The sequence below is a fragment of the Glycine soja genome, chromosome 4 (assembly GCF_004193775.1).
Source record: "Glycine soja cultivar W05 chromosome 4, ASM419377v2, whole genome shotgun sequence".
Classification (NCBI taxonomy): Eukaryota; Viridiplantae; Streptophyta; class Magnoliopsida; order Fabales; family Fabaceae; genus Glycine; species Glycine soja.
Window position 1 is genome coordinate 50,519,065 of NC_041005.1, and position 22,430 is coordinate 50,541,494.

The 22,430-nt window shown below is 33.7% G+C and overlaps 3 protein-coding genes across 4 annotated transcripts; 1 reads left to right on the forward strand and 2 right to left on the reverse strand.

The window, feature by feature from the left end:
* Nucleotides 1–569: 569 nt before the first annotated feature.
* Nucleotides 570–3,935, forward strand: LOC114410345 (protein trichome berefringence-like 7). Its single transcript, XM_028374267.1, has 3 exons — nucleotides 570–1,713; nucleotides 3,089–3,247; nucleotides 3,422–3,935. The coding sequence occupies exons 1-3, from the start codon at nucleotides 773–775 to the stop codon at nucleotides 3,699–3,701; spliced, it is 1,380 nt and encodes a 459-aa protein (XP_028230068.1). The 5' UTR covers nucleotides 570–772; the 3' UTR covers nucleotides 3,702–3,935.
* Nucleotides 3,936–5,765: 1,830 nt separating this feature from the next.
* LOC114410347 (alcohol dehydrogenase 1-like) lies at nucleotides 5,766–8,742 on the reverse strand. The gene is made up of 10 exons (XM_028374269.1): nucleotides 8,588–8,742; nucleotides 7,920–8,056; nucleotides 7,706–7,752; nucleotides 7,217–7,542; nucleotides 7,048–7,130; nucleotides 6,865–6,940; nucleotides 6,694–6,755; nucleotides 6,484–6,579; nucleotides 6,234–6,395; nucleotides 5,766–6,100 (listed from the first exon to the last, which is right to left on the reverse strand). Exons 1-10 carry the CDS (start codon nucleotides 8,622–8,624, stop codon nucleotides 5,984–5,986), a joined length of 1,143 nt encoding a protein of 380 aa, XP_028230070.1. The 5' UTR covers nucleotides 8,625–8,742; the 3' UTR covers nucleotides 5,766–5,983.
* Nucleotides 8,743–11,859: 3,117 nt separating this feature from the next.
* Nucleotides 11,860–21,273, reverse strand: LOC114410348 (putative transcription elongation factor SPT5 homolog 1). 2 transcript variants are annotated; one of them, XM_028374270.1, is made up of 23 exons: nucleotides 21,142–21,273; nucleotides 20,599–21,043; nucleotides 17,332–17,570; nucleotides 17,098–17,244; nucleotides 16,843–17,001; nucleotides 16,681–16,764; nucleotides 16,490–16,560; nucleotides 16,039–16,393; nucleotides 15,761–15,916; nucleotides 15,561–15,658; nucleotides 15,418–15,466; nucleotides 15,181–15,333; nucleotides 14,955–15,098; nucleotides 14,775–14,865; nucleotides 14,503–14,661; nucleotides 14,377–14,422; nucleotides 14,200–14,294; nucleotides 14,009–14,087; nucleotides 13,607–13,661; nucleotides 13,404–13,518; nucleotides 13,171–13,314; nucleotides 12,422–12,519; nucleotides 12,026–12,271 (listed from the first exon to the last, which is right to left on the reverse strand). In XM_028374270.1, exons 2-23 carry the CDS (start codon nucleotides 20,966–20,968, stop codon nucleotides 12,026–12,028), a joined length of 3,153 nt encoding a protein of 1,050 aa, XP_028230071.1. In that variant the 5' UTR covers nucleotides 20,969–21,043; nucleotides 21,142–21,273. The 2 variants fall into 2 exon arrangements, with proteins under 2 accessions (XP_028230072.1, XP_028230071.1); XM_028374271.1 differs by lacking the exon at nucleotides 21,142–21,273 and having other exon boundaries at nucleotides 11,860–12,271; nucleotides 20,599–20,968.
* Nucleotides 21,274–22,430: the final 1,157 nt, after the last annotated feature.

A 22,430-nucleotide genomic window follows, 5' to 3' on the forward strand; every position in this document is an offset into this window, starting at 1 on the left:
AAATAAGACAATAATTTAGATGAAATTTCTTTACTAGAATAACTTTTAAGTGGTATCTGTATTGTTGTTTTTTTAAATTAGAACTAATAAAGTTTTATCAATATATATAATCTTTTAATATAAATTTTTATGACATGAATGACTAAGTACAACTTTAATTTTAATTAAAAAATAATTTAAATATTACTTAAGAACCTGTCAGAGATGTATCAACAACATTTTGTAATACACATTAATTGCATTACAAGTATAGCTTTAAAACACATTCATGTATGTGATGCAACGTTTACTTCTAGTCAATTAAAAAATCATTTGTTGTTGAAGATCTTAAAGTTTCATATTTTTGATTTATTGATTGAATTTTGTTGTTAAGACATTATTTATTTTATTAATGTAATTGACTAATTATTGATATTTTATTTACGTTTGAGTTGTATTTTTATTAAAATTGTAATTTTTTAAAATTAGGTTTGTTGACGGATTCGTTTGACCCGTCGAGTTCACGTGACAACAGCAGACCAATTTATTACATTCCTATAAGGGTGCATACATCCACTTACTAATACAAGCTTAAGTGGACAGACCTTATGAGGGGCGACTGGTCCATGACCCACCACTAATTGAAAGTAGCGTATGTTTTCATTTTTTGGTGAATCAAAGTAGGATTTTTTTTCTTTCACATTTCCTTCTTAGAGAACTCATGCTTATAAATAACGTAAATGACTAAATGTAGAGCCTGATTGTGATTGTTTCATTCCCGAGTACTTTTACAATGGAGATATGGAATAGTTGGTGGGTTTTGCAAATTATGCAATTTCTGGGTTTTTTTAGTTTTTGGATTTCATTTGCAAAGTTTAGGACTTTATTCTCAAGAGCTTTTGGTTATGGCCACAAGGTTGTGAAGGGTGACTGCAGTACTTGGATCTTTGTTTCCTTCAATGGGTTGGTCACAGTTGGTTCTTTCATATTCTTCCTCTTGGTCCTTTCCTGGGCTTATTTATACGCATTTCCCAGTTCTCAATCACTGATTCAGAGTCATGAGATTCCCATCAACAGTTCTGACTCACTTGTTCAGAGTTATGAGATTCCCAGCAACAGTTCTGACTCACTTGTTCAGAGTTATGATGTGATTCTAAAACCCAATGTTTCAATGGACACATGCAATGTGTTTGAAGGAAGTTGGGTGAGGGATGATAGCTACCCTTTGTATGATGCTTCTCACTGCCCTTTTGTTGAAAGGGGTTTCAATTGCCTTGCTAATGGGAGAAAAGATAGAGATTACACAAAATGGAGGTGGAAACCTAAGAACTGTGAGATTCCAAGGTTTGATGCCCGTGGAATACTTGAACAACTTCGTGGGAAAAGGGTGGTATTCGTTGGCGATTCGTTGAGTAGGACACAATGGGAGTCCATGATATGCTTGCTGATGACAGGAGTTGAGGATAAGAAGAGTATCTATGAAATCAAGGGCAACAAAATCACAAAACAGATAAGGTTTTTAGGTGTGAGGTTTAGTACTTTTGATGTTAGAATCGATTTTTATCGATCGGTGTTCCTGGTGAGGCCTGGTTCTGTGCCTAGACATGCACCCCAAAGAGTGAAGACAACATTGAGATTGGACAAGATTGATGATATTAGCCATGAGTGGATTGATTCTGATGTTCTTATATTCAATTCAGGTCACTGGTGGACACGGACTAAGCTTTTTGACGTGTAAGTGGCTTCATTTTCCTAATAGTGATATGATTTGCATCATTTTGTTGATAGTAGATATACATTTTGATGTCATAATCTAGTTTTCTATTTCTTTTTATAAATTCAACATTGGATTTAGTCCTCGACATGTTTTATGATAATACTTTTGGACTTAATTTTCATCTTTGGATTCGTAGAATGCATGCTTTATTGGTATTATACAAATTATACCTTCACCATTGATAAGAATTACAAACAATAGAAATGGATCGGCTGCAGTTGTATTTTTAACTGCACCTACTGCAGTCATAATCCAAGGGCTGAAATTTTTTCAACATATCTATTTTAATATTCTAACATAAAACCAATAAATAAATAAAGGAGAGGATACTCTGCAGTTTTTAACCCAGAAGATAGATGTCTCAGAATTTCATTGTCCTGGGTGTGCAAAAGATTTTCAACTAGCATTAGCTTTTCTTCAAATGATAACCTCATCCTTATGGTAATTTTGGGCACTTGCTGCAGAGAAATTTTACCTTTTTGAATATTTGTCATGATTCATGAGTATTACTGGGAAGCCTTTAAAATTTATCACATTTTGTATGTTTCTGGAATACTTCTGGTCACGTTTGAAAAATTTTAAATAATGGTATTACTTATATAAACCAGTTTCTCTAAAGAGAAGCAAAGAATCAGGTTTGGTAAGGTAAGATACCAAATAATGTTGTTGACACAAGTTTATTGAGAGGTTGCCATGATTTTGGTCTTCATCAACTCTCTGACGAGACTTAAAAAATAGGCTTATTTGAAATGGTCTAATGGTCTCTGATGAACAGCTGTATATGGAAAACTGGCTTATGACTTAAGTTACAGAGTTTTTGCCACAAATTACAAGATTGTTGTTTTTGGATCCTTTGGGATGGGCTGAAGATGGAACTGGATCAGTGAATTCTGCCTGAGATTTTCTTATATGCAGGGTCATGGTCCTGTTAACATAACTAAGGAAAGGGAATGATTTAAAACATCTGGGTGGAATAATAATGTTCTGATAGTGAATAGCAACAAGTTTGGATGTGCTTTATCTTGCACTCCTTTGCTTTGAATCATCAGTTACTTACATGACCCTAAATGGATTTTGCTGATAGTTGATAGTTTCTCAATTTGCACATGGTTTAAACAACTACCATCCAGAGATTGTCATATATGATAAGTTTGTTAATTTTTATGTACATAGAAAATTCTTAAATGATAGTACATAGCAAATTAGCAATTAAACTTGTCCTCTGACTTTGTGTGCCTCTAAGGTTTGACTGTTTGATAATTGATACAGAACTAGACTAAATATTTTAATGAAGATTATCAATCATTTGGTGCTAACGTGACCTTCAGACAGGGGCTGGTATTTTCAGGTTGATAACTCACTGAAGCTTGGAATGACAATTAACTCTGGTTTCAACACAGCTTTACTCACCTGGGCATCTTGGGTAGAGAGTACAATTAACACAAACAGGACAAGAGTATTTTTCCGCACCTTCGAATCATCTCATTGGAGGTGGGTTTTACACCATATTTGTTTATTTTTTTTGTTTAGTTAAATATGAACCAAAATAATATTCAGTTCACTATTCCTTTATTAAACACAAGAGCCATCAAACTTTATTTTAGTTAATACTTAAATAGTTTTGAAGTGTTATGTTAATCATTAAGATGCTTGTGTTTGTGGCAGTGGACAGAATCACAATTCTTGCAAAGTGACTAAAAGGCCTTGGAAGAGAACTAATCGCAAAGAGAGAAACCCAATTTCAAATATGATCAATAAAGTTGTCAAAAGCATGAGTGCTCCAGTAACAGTTATGCATGTTACACCAATGACTGCATATAGAAGTGATGGACACGTGGGCACTTGGAGTGACCAGCCATCTGTTCCTGATTGTAGCCATTGGTGCTTACCCGGTGTTCCTGATATGTGGAACGAAATTCTCCTCTCGTATTTGCTACCAAAATAAGGAGCAAATTAGCATGAGAGGTACCAACATGTTAGACCTTATATCATTTAAGCCATATATAGCTTGGTACTCAATTGTACTCAGCAATCAGGATTAACCTGTTAGCCTTTAACGTCACCGGGGGGTACCAAATGTACATTGGAAATGAATAATGTTTGTATAGTGATTTCAAATAATTGGCATTCACAAAAAAAAAAAAAAAATGATACCAGGACTAAAGTGTTTATGTGCAAATTCTTGGAGGACTAAATGTATATTTTATATTGAAGTTCTGAAATGATTTTTACTTTACTAACGGAGTTTGCAAATGGAACTTGGTCTTACTTTTTAGAAATTTAGTTTCAAACAAATTACAACTGTGGCAATGTCCCTTTGAGGGTAATCAAACATGTTATTAAACTAAATTAATTTCAAGATGATGTAAGAATAGCCTTTGAGTTCTCGAGGACAGAGGGTCTCCAAAGAAGAAAGTAGATAAGAGGGGAAATAGACTAATTTCTCAATAATCCATTCTCAGGAAAAACAAGGATATATATATATATATATATACCCTATCTCTCTTTTCACTAACTGCCTAAAAGGAATATTGCGATGATTCCTTCTAACAGAATTCACAAATAAAGTATTCCAGAACTAGCTTAGTCATACCCCTATCTTGTTATAATGCTAATATATAAAGGCTAGTGATAACTGATAAATCACATAATCTTTCCATTTCTTAGGTGTTAGTAACTTCCTTTTGGGCCTCATACTCTCATCTACAACTGTCTGCTCCTTTTCCACGTTGGGCCGCTCTTCAATAACGGGCTCTGTCATATCACAAGACTTATCCAAACATCCTCTAACATATCTCTGTCATTTTTGGGTAACTTGTGGAATTGCGGATACATTGTTTTTGGTTAAGGACTTGAGGTGGGTACATTTGTTATAGCTTTCCCAAACTATTAAAGTACTAATAATATAATAATGACTATAATTAGAATTTGATTATAATATATTCTATAAATACCAGCCTGAAAATTGACAGCGTAAAAATCATATTGAGAATGGATTAAATTAAACACAATTATTTTGTAATATTATAATAAATATTATAATATTAATTACTTTCATCTTTTGTCACGAAAATTTAGAGTGTGAGCATAATTCAAGATGTCATACAATTCTAGTTATATTGAATGCGTTTTACTAATTTTATCATCTTATTTGCGAGGGATGCAATTTTATTTTCAAATCAAGCATTGCCAATCATTTTTAGTTCCTGATATCTCTTAAGTGGGTTGTAGAAAAATACAATTACAACTGATATACCATTAAAGCATCTGAATGCACAAAGAGTTTTTATCCTCTCCTTCAAAAATGAAAACGAAATAATATCTGAGATATCATTAAATTCAAATTTTGGGAAGCAAAATAAAATGGATCTACAATACTGTCACAAATGAAAAAGCAAGCAACTTCATCCACGGAACTCACATAAGCTCCGGCACCTATATAAAATAATCACAATGCACTGAAACCAGCCCATACAAATGTGGCGCAAATTTTTTTGGAATTTATTAAAGTTGAAAGTTATTTTTAAGAAGAACTATATAAAAAGGAGAATGATACATGCATCTTATATAGGCGTGGACATGTTTAATCTCATGAGAAGACTTTTGTTGTATTGGTATGGAAAATTTGTAATTAAGTTGAGCACGCCTTATCAGAAGAGTTATGTTTCAAACAAAATAAGTGAAGATTCTATCTGTGGAAATAGTTCACATCTTGTTCCCCTTTATGCAAGCTTTTAGTATCTTAATCTTGTTTCCCTTTATGCTTCATCTCTGCATTTATCCTTTTTCTGCATCTACTATTTATTCCCATCATTTCTTCTGGTTTTATGTCTTTTACCATCCACAAGCACAATAAAAAATTAAAATAGAGCTATACTAGAGTAGAAATGACATTTTTTTAACCAAAGCCCCCACACCATTGGACATGCGTTGAACAAATTGTGGTACTACATGTATAATTTTTTCGTCAAGAAATAAATGTCACTTAAATTACCACAAGAACAACAAATCGACAAAAAAACCACATTTTATTTATCATGCATTAGACAATAACAGCAGCAAAGGTCCTATCATTCTCAACATTCAAACTTACACAAGTTTTCACTAATTCAATAATTCTAAAGGGATATATCATATATATGAAATTTATTTTCTTCTTTTCACTTTCACAACTAGAAAGAGAACTCAGTCCCTCACAGGGACCATGTCATCATTGGTTTGATAGATTTACTCCCCCATACGAATGATGCATCTGATGGACTCCCCTTTCAGCATGTAATCAAAAGCCTTGTTAATCTCAGAGAATGGAACTGTGTGAGTGATGAATTTCTCCAGTTCCAATTCCTGCACACAAGACAACATTAGCAATTAACACATCAATAATGAATATGAATGTCCTTATAGACTCCACAATTCAATCAATCAATCAATATATATATATATATATATATATATATATATATATATATAAGCTTACCCCATTCATGTACTTCTCCACAACAGAAGGAAGGTCAGTGCGGGGTTTGTAGTTTCCATAGAAGGTACCCTTTAGAGTCCTCTCATTCAAGAAATTCACTGGATGAGTTTTGAATGCATCATCTTTGTTTGGCACTCCAACAAGTACAGCAACACCCCAACCCTGAGAAGAACAAATCAAGGTTCAGCCTTAGAAATCTTAATGTAAACTTTTTAGCATCAAATAGAGCAAGTGGGTTATGATTTAGTACATCGTGGACGCATTCGAATGCTGAGATCATGGCTTGGATGCTGCCAGTACATTCAACAGCACGATCCACACCCCCATTTGTCATTGCAGCAATCACCTGGACACCACATTCACATCTCAATCAGCATCAGAAAATAAAAATCAACATTGCAAAAGCACAGCTTTAAGAGAATAGAAATATAATAAACTACTAAATTATCCACCAACTAACCTCTTGTACAGGTTTGTCATGATCTTTTGGGTTCACAAATTCATTGACCCCAAACTTCTTAGCTGCCAAGAAAAACAAAGATAATAAATACCATCAATTAGGGAATGGCCATTTAATTTATGTTGAGCTGAATCTTCAAGCATTTGTTGGAAGAAGAAAAAAGCACTCTACCTTCTTCAAATCTGCTAGAAACTAAATCAACCCCAATGATTCTTGATGCACCAGAAATCCTTGCCCCTTCAGCAGCCTAGAATTTGGATAAAAAAAATAAGAGCACGAGTTAATATTAGTCTTTTTTCATTTGCATAATAACTACAGTGCTCACACACACACAAAGGCACAAGGTTAACATACGGCAAGGCCAACAGCTCCAAGTCCAAAAATGGCAACAGAAGAACCAGGTTTTGGTTTTGCAACATTGATAGTGGCCCCAAGACCTACAATCACGAGTGAAAAATGTGAGTTTGATGTTTTTACCAACACTATTATTATAAAACCATGTCAATGAGAGGATCTTCCAAACCTGTGCAAATTCCACAACTGAGAACACAGATTTTGTCAAGTGGGGCAGCAGGGTTGACTTTGGCAACACATCCAGCATGAACAACAGTGTATTCACTGAATGTAGAGGTACCAACAAAATGGTAAATAGGTTGTCCCTTTATAGAAAACCTTGTTTGGCTATCATGGATCATGACACCCCTATCAGTGTTGATCCTGAGAAGATCACACATGTTGCTCTCCTCTGACTTGCAATGAGGGCAGTCCCCACACTCCCCGGTAAACACAGGGAGGGCATGGTCCCCTGGTTTCAGATGAGTCACACCCTCACCTACGCTCTCCACAATCCTGAATAACAACATCAACCCAACGTTGATAACATGTATTTAATGTACTTATGAGGAAAACAGAATGTTTGACCCTATTATGTCAGAAACCAAATAGACTTAACAAAAAATGAATCATTAGTCCAAATTATGAAGCAAGGATTTATGATGTGTAAGAAACATACCCTCCAGCTTCATGACCAAATATACGAGGAAACAATGGAGTTTGGCCCTGAAACATAATTAAACATTAGAAGAATTTTTACATTTCAGACAAATAAACTTGTGTAAGAAACTAAAGTTGATCTATTTCCTAGCATTTGCTTAAGATCTAATTAACTATGGTGTCTGGGTCATTAAGGAAATTGGAAGTGAGGTAATAATAATATATGATGTTACCTTAGCTTCCCAGAAGTAAACATCAGTGTGGCAAAGAGAGGTGTAGAGGATCTTCAAACGCACTTCACCAGCTTGTGGTGGCGCAACCTCTACTTCTTCAATCACAAGTGGCTTCCCTGCCTCCCATGAAACCGCAGCTAGTAGTAATACATTCATTTCAATCAACCCATTTAGTTAGTATATACAATATCTCTGATCATGATGTGGTGTCTATCGAGTATTATAATTAGGCACAACAAAATTTAAAAACCAAATTTACACTTTTTAATAACGAAAAAAAATGATAATCCGTCTGGTAAACAAACTTGAATATCATTAAGAAGTAAGCACTTTCAAAAATATGACTAGAATGGAGGGCAATTAACATTTTAATACGAAGAAAAATAACGACCCAGGAAAAGGATCATTATAATTTTCTAAATTACAGAAATAAAAATAGCAAAATAGAACCAACTTTATGCACCCCACAAAAAAAAGTGTTAAGACTAAGATTGGTTTATTCGTAAAATTCGAAGTGATCATAACAAGGTTAGACATCGATGCATAAATAACAGATTAACAAACTTTAAAAAAAAAACCTCTTCAGCAGGGAATGCTAATATGATATGCTATGTATAGCATCAAAAATGAAAAGAGATCAAAATAAGATGACACTGAGAAGAAGTCACCTTTGCATTTGATGACTTGGCCAGCTGTGCTCGACATGATGAATTAATAGTTAGTGAGAAGAAAGATGAGAATTGATGAGTGAGTTTGGTAAATGGTATTGAATTGTGTTGTGTTGTGGAAGGATAGAGAGTGTAGATTTTTTTTTATAGTGATTAGTGAGAAAGAAAAGAAGGTGAGATAGACCACCGAAAGATTCATCAAAACAAATGACAAAACCACTTTGGTTTAGTTTCCAAGCGGCGCCATAGGTTCGTTTGGTACACAATACACATGCCACGTAAACTGTCAACAGTACCTGGTTTTTAATTTGGTTAAATTAATTATCTCATCCTATAGTTTTATTATTGATATTTTTTTAATCCTTATCATTTACTTTTTAATTATTTTTTAGTCAGTTTAAAAATGATTTTAGTAATTTTTATAGTTTGTATTTTAATTATATTTTAGTCTTATAGATGGTTCTTTTTAGTCCTTATAATTTATATTTTTTAGTTTTTATTACAAAAAATTTATAAAAATAATTAACTACAAATTAATTATAAATTATTAACTACTTTTTATTACAAATTATCTTATGATAAATTAGTTACGAATTATTTGTTAATATTTTTGTAGTTAATTGTAATTGATAATATTAGTAAGAACTAAAATATATTAAAATATAAAATATAGAGACTAAAAAGAACAAATTCAAATTATAGGAAGTAAAAAAAATTATACTATAAATTATAAAAACAAAAAAAAATCATTTTTAAACTACATAAATTAAAAGTAAATAAAATATAAATAATAAGAAATAAAAAATCACCTTAAAATTAAAAAATCATTTTTAAATTACATAAACTAAAAGTGAATAAAATGTAAACAATAGGAAATAAAAAATTACCTTAAAATTATAAAAGATTAAAAGATACAAATGATAAAATTATAACAATAAATCAATAATTAAACTTTTTTAATTTTTACTTTCTTTGATGTGACTGTGACACTGGCCTACCAAGTGGCAATTGTGCAATGGCATTTTTTTTTTTTTTTTCGCAACTCTTCTGAAAGCGATTTTCTTATTTATTACTAATAAATAAATAGTAATATATAATTTCTTTTAGAAAGTGATCGTTTGTATTGATTTCATCGTTAAAGAAAAAGTAGTTTTTTTTTTTTAAAGTTTGATCAATTTTATAGTTTCCTTGTCATTATATTACACTGAAAAAATTTAGTCAATTTTGTCAATACCTCTGTTCAAGAATCAAAATTAGAGATTTGCTTTTGACATTTTCACAAGAACCAATTTGAGATATTTCTTACATTAATTTTTTCTTGATGTTAATTGAGTTTTAAAATAAAATGGTGGGAGAGTATATAAGTTTTAGTCTCTCAAATTATGAAGAGACTAAATTGTGTTTACACAAATATTGATGAATTATAAAAATAATATAAGTTGTTGTTTTCTCAGTTAAAATGATACAATTATATATATAAAAAATGGAAATTATTAATTTGTACTTTTATAACATTTTAATAACAATTAAAAATTAATATTAGTAATTATTACTTTAGAAATAAAATAATAAGACACGTACAAAGAGTAGTTTGTTTAAGTGTTAATCTAATGACCGATCAAGAAAACGACGTGCCACGACAACGGCACATTTTCAAAGCAGGATCACGACCGTATGTGTTAACTGTTAACTGTTAACCATTTTTTCCCCTCTTTTTTTCTATTGGCTTGCTTCCTTCGTTTCTCCTTCACCGTCAACTTTTCCAGGTTACACTTCTTGAGGTGTCTATTAATTTAATGTTTCAAATTTTAAACTACACAACAAACAACAAGTTGGTCCTCTAGCTAGAATAATTAGTGGGCTAATCTGGATTATTCGATTTGGTTGATCCTGGAATTATATTTAAAATAATTCGACAAAAAAAATTAATATAAAGTACCAAAAAGTTAAAATAAGTTACAGTTTACTTTTGTGGTGACTTAAATGCCAACTTCACTCTGCTCCCTCGACCTTAAACACAAAAGGCATCGGTGGCAATAATTAAAAGTTAAAAGTGATAGTTTGAACTCTAAAATGAAGCTCGATTCTTGAAGTTGCACATTCGATGTGTTTGGTTGGTGGATGGGAAATAAAGAATAAGAGAGATATGGAATTTGAATTGAAAATAGAAAATGAAAGTAAGAACAATTTTAAATTTTTATTTTGACACGTTAATATTTTCTTTTCTATTTATATTCTCTTCAATCAAATAAAATTTCTCTTTGTTTTATTTCTATTCAACTTAACATATTATTATGTTTTGTATTGATAAAGATAAGCAATTGGGAAATAAAGAATAATAAATAAAAATAGAAAGTACTTAAATAAATAAGCAAAAATTTATTTTCATTTATTTAAATGAGCGAAAACACACAAAAAATGAATCAATTATTATAATCATCAAATTGAAACAAGCATATGAAAAACCATCATTTTGTATTAGGATAAAAATAGAAAGTATTTAAATAAATAAGTAAAAATTTATTTTCATTTATTTAAATGAGTGAAAAAACACAAAAAAAAATGAATCAATTATTATAATCATCAAATTGAAACAAGCATATGAAAAACCCTCATTTTGTATTAGGATGGTATTTCATTGTATCAACATTAAAAATAAGATGTCTTTAAGTTAGCTTTAAATTAATTACATTAATAACAAATAGTATAGTGACTAATTATTTTCAACAAAAAAATTATTAAAAATAAAACATAATTATAAATTCATTCAAGTATTTATGTGAGATACTAGTAAAGAAAAATGTTAAAAAACCTAATATGTTCTTAATTTTGGAAAAAAAAACATTTAGAATCGAAATAAAAATCCATATATACACACGAACACATAAGACGGAATGAGTAACACTAAATGAAATTGTGCTTATATTTTTTACACGCTTACTAAAAATACACTTCTAATTTCGTTGTTTACGAAACATTATGATACTAAGATATGGTGGTTCTTGAATAATTGTTGTACAAAAAAAATCTTGATCACACTTTTATCATTTGAAGGGGGAAAAAAAGTATGTAATGTTAGGACTAAGGATGACAGTGAATAGAATTTGGGTAGAGAATGCTACGGTACTCATCTTCATGTCCACATTTAAAAAAAAAAAAAAGTACCCATGCTCACTTCCATATTTGTGAGGGTAACAACTTTAATCTCAAAGATTCCATCCCTATTCTTATGGGTTACCCTAATGTAAGGAAAACAATAATTTATAGGGGTATTTGTTAGAAGCAAATATTTATCTGCAGTTGGAACTTGTCACTTGGGAGGACAAAGGTATGCAGGGAGCGTATTATAGAGAGAAAGACAGAGAGGCAAAACCGCTAGCAACAGTTGACACAAGAAAAGATATGGCATTAAAGTAATTTCTCTACATAAAGCTTATATCATGGTTGAGCTAATTTTGCCAAAATAACTAAGTCTAAAATCTTCACATCCAATGTGTCATCTACCTTTACAATTCCATCAGTACCATCTACACCAATCAATTTGCCGGTGGCACCACGCAATGCCCCACCCATAATCTTTATTTTGTCTGATTTTCTTGGTACCACAGCCTCCATTTCATTAGGAAGGGCTGTAATCGCTTCACCATTGCCACTAGATCCAAGAGCTACCCTGTAAGAGCCATCCTGAAGAAACAAAAAATGCCAACGTCATTAAACAGAAACCAAGCAAATGAAACGAAAAAACAGCCATATTTTGTCTCAACTTGAAGATCCCTCGTACAAATGTAAAAGAACATGTATGTACAAGCGAGCTACTAGGTCAGGTCACCATACCGGGAGAACCTCTCTTATAACTCCAACAGATTCCTCTCCAGCCCTGTGTACGTTGACCAATATATCTGGGATAAACCAAGGCCCTTCGTTTTCCCCACCTGCAAAAATTAAACCACCAAATTGGCAAACTAAACGTAAGAAAAAGACGTTTCAATTTTTTTGTTGATGATCCAATCAAAACAAATCAGTAGTACACATAATAGATCCAGGATTAAGCTTTGTAAAAAAGTGAAAAGTGTTAACAATTATCCTTATGGGGATGTCTCCATGGTAGACACGTGAGACTCAAGGCATTTGAACTAAAAATCATATAAATAAATCTGCAAAATGAATAGCAAGAGATATAATGTTTGAACCAGAATAACCACTCTATCATTGACCATATTTGACTAGTGTATGTAATAAAATGAGAGGAGGAAACAAACAAGTAGCAAACCAAATACTAAGCGCAGAGTAATAATCATCTTCGTATTAAATGCAATGTAACAAGTGTAGAATAATAATTAAGAAAACCAATGAGACACACCACTAAGCCTAACACTAGTCGTCCTTCATTTCAAGGGCCATGCTTTATAAGTTACTTTACAATCATAGATGAAGAGAATTAGGTACATCACAAAGTTGCAGTTTGATTATGTAACCAAATAGACAAGCACCCCCCCCCCCCCCCCCCCCCAAAAAAAAAAGAAAAAAAACAAGAAAATGTAGATAATAAAATTGTCTGTCATAGATTGACAAAACAAAGTTACCTAAAACTGGAGACATCATGTCCATACCACCTGTGCCTGGAGTCATAGGCTGTCCTCCAGGGGTGCCAGGAAGATAAGATGCTGAACTCGGTGTCATAGGCTGTCCACCAGGTGTTGATGGTAAATATGGGCTTGGAGCATTGGCTGCAAAACAACCCCCAGAATAGAGTATTAGCATAAAATTAAAAATACAAAATATATTATTGATTTGAAGGGACAAGAGGTAGTGCTACCATAGGCAGAACTGTCCCGCGGTGTTCCAGCTTCACTATAATTTCCACCAGGAGTGCTAGCCCAACCAGCACCAGGAGTTGGGGCTTCATATGGCCGTGAAGGAGGGCTTCCAGGCTGAAATGATTAAAAAGGAAAAGGACAATAAAAATATGGTTCCTCATATGAAGTTGCAGAGTATCTCAAGTTTGCTAAATCTCCTGACCTGATACTGTGGACTGGCTGCCCAAGAGCCTGGATTTCCATCTTCCCAGTTATCCCTGATTTTATTTTCACCATCAAAATTCATACATCAAACATCACATATGCTACAAACCTAACAGTACAACAGACCGTAAAGAGGAAAAAATGCTTTTAACTAACAAATTCATTATAAACCTCAAGTTCTAGTAGCTTCTGTTTGGGACATTGATGCCCTTTTGAAGGTGGATTAACTTAGACATTTAATTCTATCTTTTCCTTTTCATGTTGGATAAATAAATTTAAAAAGGGCCCCAGCATACAAATTGGAAGGATGAAATCTTTTTATTAAAGCAGAAACTATGTAAAACAAAACAAGAGAGTATTATATATTAGCTCAACGAAGAACAATGATGATTGGACGAACCTTGGAGGACTCATTGGAGTATAAGGATTCCATGCTGGGTCACGCATAGGTGTTCTCATTCCATCATGAATAGGTGTTGCTATAAATAGCAGTACATTTAACAATTAGTAGTTATAACAATCAGTCAAACATCAGACGTGTTAATCCTCCAAAATAAATAAAAAAATCTATAACAATAAAATCAAACAAACCTCCAGGATCTCTCATTGGAGTCATATATGGATGTAAGGGAGTTCGAGAAGGATGCATTGGTGTTTCACTTCCCATTCCATAGCGAGATGTATCACTGGAAGAACACATAAAAGTCAGACGGTTGAACAACTTTCAACGCACACAAGGAATCCAAAACACATGAACAAATAACTTACCGATATGGGGTTACAGCCACATTGTCAGATATATGGTTCCGGTCAACTGCAAATCACCAAGTCAGAGACCATGCAAATACAGAAATATACATGCAAACAGGTGTTTGCACCACTAAGAAGACATACCTGTCACAACCTTCATTTGGGATTCCAACTCAACACGAACTGTTGTGCCTTTAACATCTATAACACGCCCACGGTAACCTTTATAGGGACCTTGGCGTACTTTAACGGTTGTCCCAGCCAAACTATCATGGCCCCTTCCACCCCTATGTCTCCCTCCAGCTATACCACATCCAAATAAATTAACATCAGAAATGTTTCTTAAAAAAGGTACAACAAAATGATAGACTGGTTCAATGTTCCAGCATATAATACACAGAAAAATTTACACATACAATCCATTGACCCTCCTCGAGAAAACCTCCTCGGGGACGGTGGAATACGACTTGGACTTCTAAGACTGGCAAATCTTGAGTAGGCATCCCCCTAAAGGAGGAAAGGAATAAATTAAGCAAAAACATTGTCACGAAGATAAAAAACAAAAAATCATAAAAATTAAAATAGGAAATGGTTACATTTCTGTCACCACTGGAGCGTGAACCTCCCACAACTACACATGATTGGGCCTTAGCACATATAAAGCCTGCATGTTCAAGATGATGGCGATCAAAGATGAACAAGATTCCTCTATATATGTGCTCCACAGGACCTTGCTTTCCCTAACCAAAAAATAAACAGATAAATAAATATCAACAATAATATCTTTCAAGAAATAAATCTAGCCGAACGAAAAAACCTCACTTTGCAGGGACCATCAATGATCCGCACAACATCCTTTGACGATACCGTATTCTTAAACCTATCCTGCACACTTATTTTCTTATCTATCTTACATTTGATCTCTCTTAATTTAACAAGCACAACTTCAGGTCTGTCAGGAATCCCCTTAAGAACCTAAAAAAAAAAGCAATAGGCATTAATTTAATGGCAAACGTCTCAAAATTTTAATAAAACAAATTGAGTCCTTAAGGTACGAACCTGAAATGCCTCACTTTCAACACGTATTATCACACCAAAGCTATTATTACTGCACCATGTTAAATTAGAAGTGAGAAAACTTTGAACCATATCACACAGAGGCAAGGTGTTATGCCTAATCTCAGGCACAAGAAAAGGCTTACTCTAGCAATACAAGATCACGAAGTTCATAGTCCCCAATTCTTGTAACTCCAGTGGTTACTTCTGAACTTTCTACAACATCATCTGCAAAGACACGGATCTAAAGAGAGGATATTTTTATGTTATTTCTGCACTAAATATTATTAGAAAACAGAAATTAACAAGCCTTTCAGCAAATATATATAGAGACCATAAAACTCACATGCTCTTTTGTTGTATCAGATATTAAGATCAACACATGCTGCTCGACCTTCACAACCATGCCTGTAGCCCCCTCTTGAGCACCAGAAACTACCTTAACGTGGTTTCCAGGTTCAAAATATTTACAAAGTTCCTTTTCATTTACAGCAATAGTTTTCTGACATACAATGAAAAAAGATAATTAGACCATCATGAAATCAATTTATTATTAATCATCAACATGCAAAACTGGCAGACTATACACGGAATAAAACCAGTTAATTATCCATTCATACTTACTGGAAGATCCTCCATTTCTGGTCTTATATGAACATTATCTTCATCAACTTTCTCCACCTTCCCCTTCAAGTTCTTTAAATCACCCTTAACAACAATAACAGCATCTCCTTTCATAAAATGGCCTTTCTTCCTGTTTGCAAACAAAGTTGACAGACTAGCTACGTCACCATCTCCACTTTCGCCTGGTTTACGAAATTTTTCAAGCTCATCAAAAGTAGGTTTGATGTTCTGAGCACTAATGGATTTTATCGATACAGTTTTGTATAAGAATCCATCTTTGAACATCATGCCTCCAATTGCATCAAATCGTTCCCCATACGCATCGCGTCTATGCTCCACACGGATATGCAGTTCCCTGAATAGAAAGCATAAATTTATTCAGCCCAGGAACTGAAAAGTTTCCAAGAAACAGAAGACATTTCAGTAACAGAATGGAGAGAACCAGCAATACCTTGCTTCATCAACATTCATAAAACGAGGAGGAGGAACAAAAGCCTTCTTTTTCACAACTTCTCTACCTTCCTGCATGACACAAGTGATTTGTAAAAAAAGTACAGACTTGGGCTATTTAAACTTTCAATTAAGTTAAACATTGGTCAAATAAAATGCATGAATTTACAAAAAAACTGCAACATTTCGTACCAATTTGTTTGCAAGAGCCTGTAAGTCTATCCTTGGAATTAATTTGACAGTAACCCTCTGCCGCACGTTATCAACATCCACTACCTATAGAAGAGATATTTGATAGTAAATAAAGAAAACAAAATGGATGGTATCATGAAATTTCTAGAATGTGATGCATACTTTGGCAAGGTCCCCTTTATATGTCCCGATCTTCAATCTGACCCAAGTATCTCTAGCAAGATCAATAGCTTTACTTTCAACAGACAAAACATCAGTCATTTCTCTGATTGGAACAAGTGTTATTTTTTGGCCAAATATATTGCGCAGACCTTTGCAAGCCTGAAAACAAACGCAAAATTTTAAACACATATGCACACACAATTTAATCCATAAAGACCCGTGTTATTTATGAACAAACATTTTACATGACAATACCTCTCTGACATGGGCTTCTTTATCTGCTTCCACGTATATATAGTTTTTGAGATGATCGAGAGCAATAGCTGATCTTATTTGCAACTCAGACCCCTTATCTATGTACTTTTGCATGAGGCAAACAGCTGTTTCTCTCTCACGACCAATCTAATGAACAAAAACAAAGAATATAAAACATTGCTTCTATATCCTTGAAAGAAAAAGGAAATCATCACAATACAGATAGGAACATACTGCACATTTGACCATCCACAGCTTTGGATCTCTCACAGATGGCAAAAGAGCTTGTTGCTCCACATCTGTCGTTTCTTCATCGTAATCTGTTAGGCGCCTTCCATAACGTTCCTGGATGCTTCTGGCCATAGCTTCAAGATCTTCATGATCCTCTTGGTGATGTGGCAGCATACGGCTACTACGCATCCTTCTCCCATCATCTTCTTCCGGCAGATCAGATCCACCCTCAACAATGAAGTCTGCATGTTTCAACAGTAGTTAACTTATCTACATAAATAATGGATGTATTTTACACATAGTAACTGAGGGCCTGAGACAACAAATTTATAAAGACTGCTCAACATGTGCATAACAGTAGAAACACACAAAGTTCAATCCTTCCCCAAAATTCAGTCACAGATGAAAGAAAAATCTAGCATCACAATAAAATATACATGCATACATATACACATGAAATTAAAGTGCATTCATGAAAACACTTTAATTTCTATAGCCTGCTTTTAAAAAAATAAAACACATAAATCTGTTTGGATTTTTAGTTTTATTTCATTTTATTTTTTTTAAAAACTTGTCATCCAAAATCTGTTGGTTGAGTAGAAAAATGTTTTTAAAAAATTGTTTTCTTTAACATGTTTTCAGAGATTTTCAACTCACATCAAACCACCACTGCTGTTAAAACATTGCCAAGCTTGCAAAACTTATAGTCAAAACACAATTCCAAAAAAAATGCCTTGATATTTTATTCTGAGAAATAGTTCTCAAAAATAATAACAATAGAATCAAGCAAGCCCCTAGTCAATAGGCCATGATTTCAGTCATCTTGAAAAAAAGAAAGATAGGGTAACCAGATGAGACAATCATTATGCTGTTTATAAACACTCAGGAAAAAGTGTCTTTGAAAACTCTATGCTGTTTAAAAAAAAACACTCAGAAGACCTAGAGTACAACTACCACTTAAAATGCTAGATCACACAGAAATGCTTTTGAGACACATAGACATACTTGATTTACTGACTACCACATAATTTTTTTTTTTTTGGTTTCAAAGTTCAATAACCATTAGTTTTCTCACAGCAAGTAGCTCATCAAACACCAAATCAATATAAAATTAACCACAGCAAGCCCCCACAACCAATCAGAAAAAGTAACCTAAAGGAAATATAACAGTCCTTGCTTTAAAAAGGGGAGGAACTTGAGAACCAGAACCAATTTGCATAATTGCATCCTAACACTGACAATAACAAAAATAATAACAATGAATCTACATCAAGATTCAAGAAGAAAGAAATTACGTGCTGTTTTCTGTAATATATAACATTTCTATACATTGGGATTGGGACTTAACAGCAATGTCACAAAAATGGTTTGTTGATAGACATGATTTAGAGTAAACATTATGGCATTGTTTGATCCAAGCAGCCAATCCCACATGGTGGAAAAAGGCTACTGCTGTTTATGTTATTGTAGCTGTACACTTAAAGCCTATGACAATCCCTTCTAATTTTTGAAATTACGATGACCTCCCCTGTGAAATTTTCTGAAGACAAATGATTTCTATGTAATTATTTTTGAATCAGAGATTTTAAAAGATTTCCCAGGTGTGTAATGATTCTTATTTTAATTCAGGATTTCAAACAGGTACTGAATATCAATTTAACAATATGGGAAAGGGAAACTCTCGCCCATACTAAATGGTTCTTTAGATTCTCACCATACAAAAAAATTTGATAAGTGTATGCACTTATCCCACCTCTACCTTCTACCATTACAGTTGTTGCCACCTCCACGGCAATAATCACGACAACACCCACAATTGCCACTGCAATTGTCTTGCCATCCTTATCAAGCATCAACAATGGTCCTTGATTCTATTGCATCACATCACCCCCACTATTCTCCCAATTTCTGTCAGATAACAAGTTTACGGCTACCCTATTTATACAACAGTCATCACTGACATTGATGCTCGCCACCCAATGCTACTGTTGCAGCTGGTAGTCTCATTTCTAAAACACCACCAAGCCACTAAGTGGAAATTTTCCAACAGAAAAATTTAAACCATGCATCAAGATTCTTGAGAAATTGATACTCTGGGCACACCAAAATTTCAATGAATCAAATAGCATATAATCAATCTGATGGAAACTGACTACTGGATCCAAGATTAATGGGTTTGTGTTTGGTTTAGATGCATGGATCATGCTCCAAAATATTCTATTTGGAATGTTTATTCCAGGAGGTGTGGTCAAAAGGCAGTTATGCTATTATGCTTCCTAGTGAATGGTGGTTAGCCATATAATAGTTATGCTTTGTAGTGCATTTTCTTAATCTTCATTTTAGGAACGGTGTTTGAAAATGCAGTTATGACGTTCTGCATGTGAGTTTGAGAACAGAGAATACCATTGATGTAGCGTGTAATTTCAGCTTGTTTCAATATATGTTTACAGTTCAAAGTTGTTGTTTTATCAAAATCACAAACATAAATCACAAAATTGATCCTCAATTGCATCAGTGTAGCCTCTGGGGAAAAAAAGAGTTTCAATTTTGTAATTCCAATATTTTAAAGTGTCTTATCTATTTGAAAAACCCAGCACAAGAAGTACCAGAATATTACTGAAACATCAACTTAATAAGACCAAGACAAATTAAATGGGTCCATAAAACAGACTAGAAGACATGACTTCATATTCATAATTATCACTAGTATCACATCACCTCAAATAACAAAGAAGTCCTTCCCGTTAACAATAAGAAAAATGTCACAACCATATTACAGTTAGTACAGATTACATTAGCCTGCAATGGCTGCAACTGTAACTTGTATGGCTGCCAATGTCAAATTCCACTCCCACCAGAGCCATGACAATAAAACAAAAGAGCATCCCACAAATTACAATTGCAGGATACTCTTGCATAATCAACAACACACCCAAGGTAATCCAAAATATATATAAAAAAAAAAAAAAAAACGATATTCATATACAGACACAGTCGGTTAAAAAAGATAAAAAAAAAAAAAAAAAAAAAAAAAAAAAAAAAAAACCTCCGCAAGCAAGGATTGTATACCACATCTAATCTAGATTCAAATCAACCACAACCAGCTAATAAGCTTTTCACGCCATTTAATTGAAAGAGAAAACAAACCCTAAATCCGCAGCTCCAACCCTAATTTCATCCATCCACCATTCATATCTAATCCGATTGATTTCAATTTCCAATATAATCAAATCGCAAACTAAACAATGTGAGAGAGAGAAAAAAACGCACCGTCTTCTCCCTCTTCTTCTTCCTCTTCCTCATCACTATCCACCACGGCCTCTTCATCGAAGAAATTAGAGGCGGAAACCTTCTTGTACTGGCGCCTCCGACCGCCACCGCCACCCCGGCCATCGAAATCCTCGTCATCGTCGTCCTCCTCGTCCTCGTCCTCGTCGACCTCCTCGGCGTCGTCATCGATAAAGCCAGATCTTCCCCTCTTCCTGCCGCCACCGCCGCCGCGTCCTCGGTGGTTGCCCTCCTCCTCCTCCTCGACGAAGTCGGCGACCTGCTCGTCCTCCTCCTCGTCGAAGTCGGCGACCTGCTCGTCCTGCTCCTCGTATTCCTCCTCGTCGTCGTCGTCCATGCCACGGCGACTCATGCCGCAAACGCAAACCCTAGGCTTTCTCGAATGCGAGTGTTGGTGTTGCTGCTGCTAATGCTATGCGTGCAAAGCCTACAACAACAGAGTTATGGTAACATCAACACACACCCAAGTTACCAACGGAGCCCGTAAAAATAATATAATAATAACGAGTTATTTATTATCTGTACATGAAAAAAAAAATGTTATATCAGCTGTAAAACTTGGACGTGACTCCCCTTTCACGGTTTCTTTCTGTAGCTCTAATGTCTCTCAATTACGAGGAAAAGAGACGATGCCTTGACCTGGGCCATTCTAGTTCTACTCTAGCATTAAGAAATTAGATTAAACACCAAAATATAATCAATAAAAATAATTTACTATTCATATTTCAAGTCATGCATTTGCAACAAAAAATAAATAAATTAGAGTTTAGTTTATAAAATTGTGAATATGAGTATTTTTTATTTTATAAATAAATTATATATACAAAATTCAATTCAAGATCCAAATTTTAAATTCCAGACTATTAATTAAATTGAAGCTTTTTCACATTAGTTAATCGCGCATCTGGTTGTGAATAAGAGTGAATTTATTTCTTTGAATCATAAAAATGCCATTATAATTTCTCAAATTATTATTGATGTTGATCAACTTTTTTTTATATTTTAAGGGTTAAATCATTATCACTTAGCAAGCAAAATCAGAAAATAAAATGATTGTTACTGAGTTGAGTAGTTTTATTTTAAGGATTAAAATGTTTTTTTTATTTTACAAATTAAATTGACCAATATTTATGATTATCAAAGTTTAGCATACCTCAATGAGAAGAAGACAACAAACATGTCTGCGGTGCATATTATCAATGACATTCTAGCCTCTAAGGTCAATCCTATTTTGAAGTATTAAATAATCATATGACAAAATTAGCTTTTCATATTGATTTAAATGTTTACCTTTCTCTTCTCTCCCTAAGAGGCTCAAGTGTCTACTTTTTTCTTCTTTCACCAAAAGGTTATAATGTCAATGAAATCACTAGTTAAGGGTCATGGTTCAATAATCAAGTTACAGTGTTGCCCTATGAACTCCCATAAATGACAAAAGAATGAAGTCATCACCAACTTTATTCAAGGTCAAGAAAAATTACAAACACCTTTGCTTTAAAGGGATAAAACTTTAGGAATTACCTTGAAACTAGAACTCTTGATTACACAAGGTCAACACAAAGTAAAAAGACTCATGACATAAAAATTACACACAAAACGACATGTAACTCATGCTTCACAACTCTAAGTTCATACTCTAGTCTCTCTAACCTCACTTAAAACACAACCATTCAATGTTAAACTTTTCTTAGAATCTCGCCCCAATTCCTTGGCAACATGTCATGGCTTTAAAACACAAGCACCCAAATTTCTTAGGTAGTGTCACTAAGCACTTGTGCACTATGCTTAGGGTTCTCAATGAATGCACATGCTCT

Bases quoted from the DNA above. Each gene is read 5' to 3' on its own strand.
- LOC114410345 (XM_028374267.1), top strand. From the start codon at position 773: ATGGAGATATGGAATAGTTGGTGGGTTTTGCAAATTATGCAATTTCTG. The intron at 1,714-3,088 runs GTAAGTGGCTTC...ACCTTCAGACAG, and splicing joins CGGACTAAGCTTTTTGACGT to GGGCTGGTATTTTCAGGTTG. The intron at 3,248-3,421 runs GTGGGTTTTACA...TGTTTGTGGCAG, and splicing joins TTCGAATCATCTCATTGGAG to TGGACAGAATCACAATTCTT.
- LOC114410348 (XM_028374271.1), bottom strand. From the start codon at position 20,968: ATGAGTCGCCGTGGCATGGACGACGACGACGAGGAGGAATACGAGGAG. The intron at 15,917-16,038 runs GTAAGTATGAAT...ATTGTATGTCAG, and splicing joins CAGAAATGGAGGATCTTCCA to AAAACTATTGCTGTAAATGA. The intron at 13,315-13,403 runs GTAGCACTACCT...GTTGTTTTGCAG, and splicing joins GCGGGACAGTTCTGCCTATG to CCAATGCTCCAAGCCCATAT.
- LOC114410347 (XM_028374269.1), bottom strand. From the start codon at position 8,624: ATGTCGAGCACAGCTGGCCAAGTCATCAAATGCAAAG. The intron at 6,941-7,047 runs GTATGTTAACCT...TCCAAATTCTAG, and splicing joins TTGGAGCTGTTGGCCTTGCC to GCTGCTGAAGGGGCAAGGAT. The intron at 6,101-6,233 runs GTAAGCTTATAT...TCTTGTGTGCAG, and splicing joins TGGAGAAGTACATGAATGGG to GAATTGGAACTGGAGAAATT.